This window comes from Wasmannia auropunctata, unplaced genomic scaffold (assembly GCF_000956235.1).
Source record: "Wasmannia auropunctata unplaced genomic scaffold, wasmannia.A_1.0 LD334224.1, whole genome shotgun sequence".
Lineage (NCBI taxonomy): Eukaryota > Metazoa > Arthropoda > Insecta > Hymenoptera > Formicidae > Wasmannia > Wasmannia auropunctata.
Window position 1 is genome coordinate 28,350 of NW_012028666.1, and position 4,397 is coordinate 32,746.

The following is a 4,397-nucleotide window of genomic DNA, read 5'->3' on the forward strand; positions in this document are numbered from 1 at the left end:
TAACTCGAGATTTACTTAATCAAAAAACTTTTTTATCTATGTATTTTGGAAAGCTCTTGAGAAGATCTACAAAAATGTGCTATAAAAAGTAGGGGGTTTCATTTAAGAAATTGAAGGTAATCTTCACATGACCTTCGAGCAACTATTCAAGATCACATTAATGACACCACCTTATGTCCCTCTCAAAGCCATACAACTTTTGTCTGAAACATTTTTTTCTAAGATCAAAAATAAAAAAGTTATTTGGGGAAATTAAAATGGGACACCCTGTATAAAAGTTTTTCATACAATTTAAATTGAATTTAAAGCTCTGATTCAGTTTTGATCGTGTTTTTCTACTTATTTGTGTTATTCTTATATATCAGTCTAGTTTTATTTATTGTAAATTGAATTAATTAATTTTGATGTTAGATTAATATCCAGCGATTTGGAAAATCTTTAAGTTTGAATAAATAATTACAAAATATTTGGTAGATCCTTAATGATTTATACAAGTCACAATTTTTATTGACAACAAACCTCATATTAATCAAATGTCTGATTTATACAAGTCACAATTTTGATTTGACAACAAACCTCATATTAATCAAATGTCTTTTATCTAATTGATATAAATTTTCTTAGGGCTGAAAGTTTTAACATACTTAATTTTAATTGAAATAAAACTTCTCTAACATGTCATATCATAGTTATACTAAAAGATAACCTTTTTTGCAACTTTAATTACAATTTCTTAAAATTGTAATATGATAGAGCAATTTGGTAAACAAGATCGTATTCAAATCGTCCGAGAAACGATTCATTCTTATGCATCTTTTTTGGTTAAACAGTGTTATCACATGTATATACCGCTTACCGTCGCTCAAGACTTCGTATGCTTCCGAAATTTCCTTGAATTTTTTATTCGCTTCTTCCAAATTATCTGGATTTTTGTCCGGATGCCATTTTAATGCCAACTTTCTATACCTGTAGAACAGAAATATACCGGATATTGCGAAACTTCAAAAACACGACTGGGCAATCATTTCGTAAGATTTCGAAACTTTGTTTAGACCATTCATATAATGCCGTATCCTCGAAAGGAGATGAATGAAGAGTTGATGAACGGATCGAACTTACGCCTTTTTGATGTCAGCGCTGCTAGCGGTCCGCTGTACGTCGAGCACCTTGTAGTAATCGACCATCGTTCGGTACGTTTGGGGATGAATCAGAGCCTAGGAAACCACCTGTCGGACAACATGAGAGAATCAATGGACGGGAGCTGACGATGTCGTATTGAAATTGCGGGATCGATTCCAATACGACAATGCGAAGAGGCATACGATCGAAAGTCCGATGTCGATGTCGTCTCGAATGTCATGCTTCCTCTGTCCCGGTAACGGTAGGACATAAGCTGGATTCTTTACAACGCGATGATCTCTCTAACGTCTCGACGTAACGTGTAAAACGTGTTTATGTCACGATTTTACGCGTCGATCGGCGATATGTACATACGGCGACACGCGCGGGGTATCGTTAACGATTTCAAATGAGCACAGGTAAAAATACGCACGCGCAACAACGACAAACCTCGATAGCAAATTAAACACGCGTAAACGCGAAGACAAAATGACTAAAGTTAGCCAAGCTGATCATCGAAAATAGTTGGAAATACGTAGAGATTATTATGAAGCAAAAATCGCATTACTATCGACCTGCTACTCACCGGTTTCTCAAGACTCTCTCGAGAGGTATCGGTCGCCACTGCGAATCAATTTTGTGGTTTCACTCACTTCAAATCGAATGAAATGAAATTGAAATTAGAAAAAAAAAGAAGCGGAAATGCACGCGCATCTTCTCAGAATCTTTTGCCATCGCGACATTCACCACTACTTTGACCGATACTACTTTTGCTCTCGCGATAACTGGCTCTCCGCCAATATAGAATCGCGTACGTATATGCACTCTTTGTTGGAGAAGAGTCCCTCAGCAACGAGACACGTGACACCCAATCCACCCAAGATAAGAGCCGTGTATATACGTGCTTTTTATTTAGGAAATACTGTAAAAACTATTCGAGTGACTCACTCCACTTTGGGATTCGATTTTGGTCTACCTATGCGCTCCTACACACACGCGTTTTTCTCTGTCTCTCTCCCTCCTTCTGTCTCAGGATGAAGTCGTGGCTAGCGTACTCATCAGCGTGACGTGGGTGCCCCGCGACACGACTACGTAACCCCACGAACGAGCTGCGCGCGACTAAAAATTTTTCGTTTTAGCCTGAGCTCTGTCAGACTTACTTCCTACTCCCAATCATTCTTATTATTATCATTATTGTTAACGCAAAATTTCTTGAGTTTCCAAATTTTTTGTATTCTATGACCGGTATTTATTTCAAGTCCATCTTAAGTAATGACTTAAGATGCTTATACGATTCTGTGGTTTATGACATTTTAAAACTGTACTTGAAGAATAGTGAGAGATTTTCACGTTTAAATTGGAGGCGAAATTTACGAATTTATTTGAGGCAAAAGAATAAATACAATTCTCCATTTATTTACTGCTAGATTTAGGATGTAACAAATTTTAAAAAATTAATTAAAACTATACGAGTTTTTTTATTATTAAAGGCGGACTAGAAAATTCAAGTGCCTCGTGTTTTGCCACGATTGTGTGTCAATGTTTGAAGAAATATTATTATTTTCTGGTCTAATTTTCTTCAGGACATCTTGTTCTATGGACTGAATCTAAAAAAGATTATTAGAAAAATGTTATGACAAAAAATGATAACAACATAAATAACGTGAAAATTCGAGTTTTACATTTACATTGTTACTATTTTGTAGTAACATTTTTCTAATGATTGATTTTAGATTCGATCTGAAGAGTAAAAAATCCTGAAAGGAAAACTAAACCAGAAAATAACAGATTGTTTCCGTTGTTCCGCAAAAATTGCGGAATTGTGGTAAAGACGAGACTGTCGAAGTTGTCGGATCTATCTTCAGTGACAGAAAACTTCTATAATTTTAATAAGTTTAATATTACAAATTATTTTTCTACATCTCAAATGTAACGGTAAATAACATCTAAATGGAGAATTATCTCTATTCCTTTCTCTAAAATAAATTCGCAAATTTCGCATTATTCGTATTAATTCGGCCATACAAACCTTCTGTCCTCTCTTAAGATAATCTTGAATGTAAGAACTATGAATATATCTTAATTTTGAAAGAGATATGTCCTCTATCGAAATGTTTCTCGACCAAGAGCGAGCTTTCTGATTAATTAAAAATGCGATAGGATTGATTTCGCACGCGAGAAAATGACCTCGCGAATACGTCGGTCAATTTGAAAAAGGGTACGCGTTTGCAAAAGACATATGAGAGGGAAGCGATTCTAGTGGGCGTCCTTATGCTCTTACAGAGAAAAGCGTGACGTCAGGTTTACTTATTTGGCCAGAGAACGATATATCGAAGGCAAAGGATTTCGCGCCGCGACATTGCGAAAGCAACGTGTCCTCGCTCGCGCGAATCTCTTTCCGCGCGTTATTCTTGTCTCGAGTATGATTCAAATATATTACGACGATACCTAGTTACATTGATTGCTCATCTATTATTATTCTTCCAGGATTGCAAAGCAAATGTACAATATTCTCGCAACTGAATATATATATATAGGGTGTCTCAAAATTGGCGCATTTGGAGTACAGGACGTGATACTTTGTGCTAAAAGGAACAACTTTTTCCTTCAACAAATTTTGATCTGACAAGTAATTTTGGCAGGAGAACTGGTTAAAGTTAACGAATAATCGCTCTTGTCCATGCGGCGCTTAGGGCCGGCGCGCGCTTCTCCATTCACTTATTCCTAATCCTTGGCTAATATTTACAAGTAATGTCTTAAAATACTAATACGGCTATGTTATAATTAGTTTACGACATTTTAAGATTGTGTTTAAGACAGTCTTAAATATTAAGAATTAATTATAAATATCTTTTATTGCTTGAAATATGAATAGTTAATAAAATAAATATTGATTTAAAAAAATAAAATTAAATAAATATTGATAAATGGTATCACTGAACTTAAATAGTTTACTAATTCTTAAGTAAACAAGTGCTAAAAAAATTTTATTTGTTGTGTAACAGTGATTAAAAGTAAAGTAAAATATTTAAGACACTTTAAGAGCTAATTCTCTCTTTAATTTTTGCAATGAAAAATGCAAAAAACTTGTCATTTTAAGATTGTATTTCACTATTCCAGTTATTTCCAATATTGCTGAAAAATTCACAAAATTTTTAAGAATATCTATTTGTAAATTGGCTTATGTGGGCATTAATAAATTGAGCAGATTCATTAGTACATAAAAAAATCCTTTTCATCATCGAATCATATCAGAAGAACTTTATTCGTAGAATCTT

General features: G+C 34.4%; 1 protein-coding gene across 3 annotated transcripts in view; it reads right to left on the reverse strand.

Annotated features, from left to right (window-relative positions):
- LOC105459023 (dnaJ homolog subfamily B member 6) overlaps positions 1-4,397 on the reverse strand; it is a 14,207-nt gene that overhangs the window by 6,909 nt on the left and 2,901 nt on the right. For 2 of the 3 annotated variants that reach the window (XM_011704685.1, XM_011704683.1), the window contains exons 2-3: positions 1,120-1,226; positions 857-966 (exon numbers count right to left, since the gene is read on the reverse strand). In XM_011704685.1, coding sequence (XP_011702987.1) covers positions 857-966; positions 1,120-1,184 — 175 coding nt within the window. In that variant the 5' untranslated portion in view covers positions 1,185-1,226. Of the gene's footprint in view, positions 1-856; positions 967-1,119; positions 1,227-1,705; positions 2,232-4,397 lie in introns of those variants that run through there. The other variant, XM_011704684.1, reaches the window with a different exon arrangement.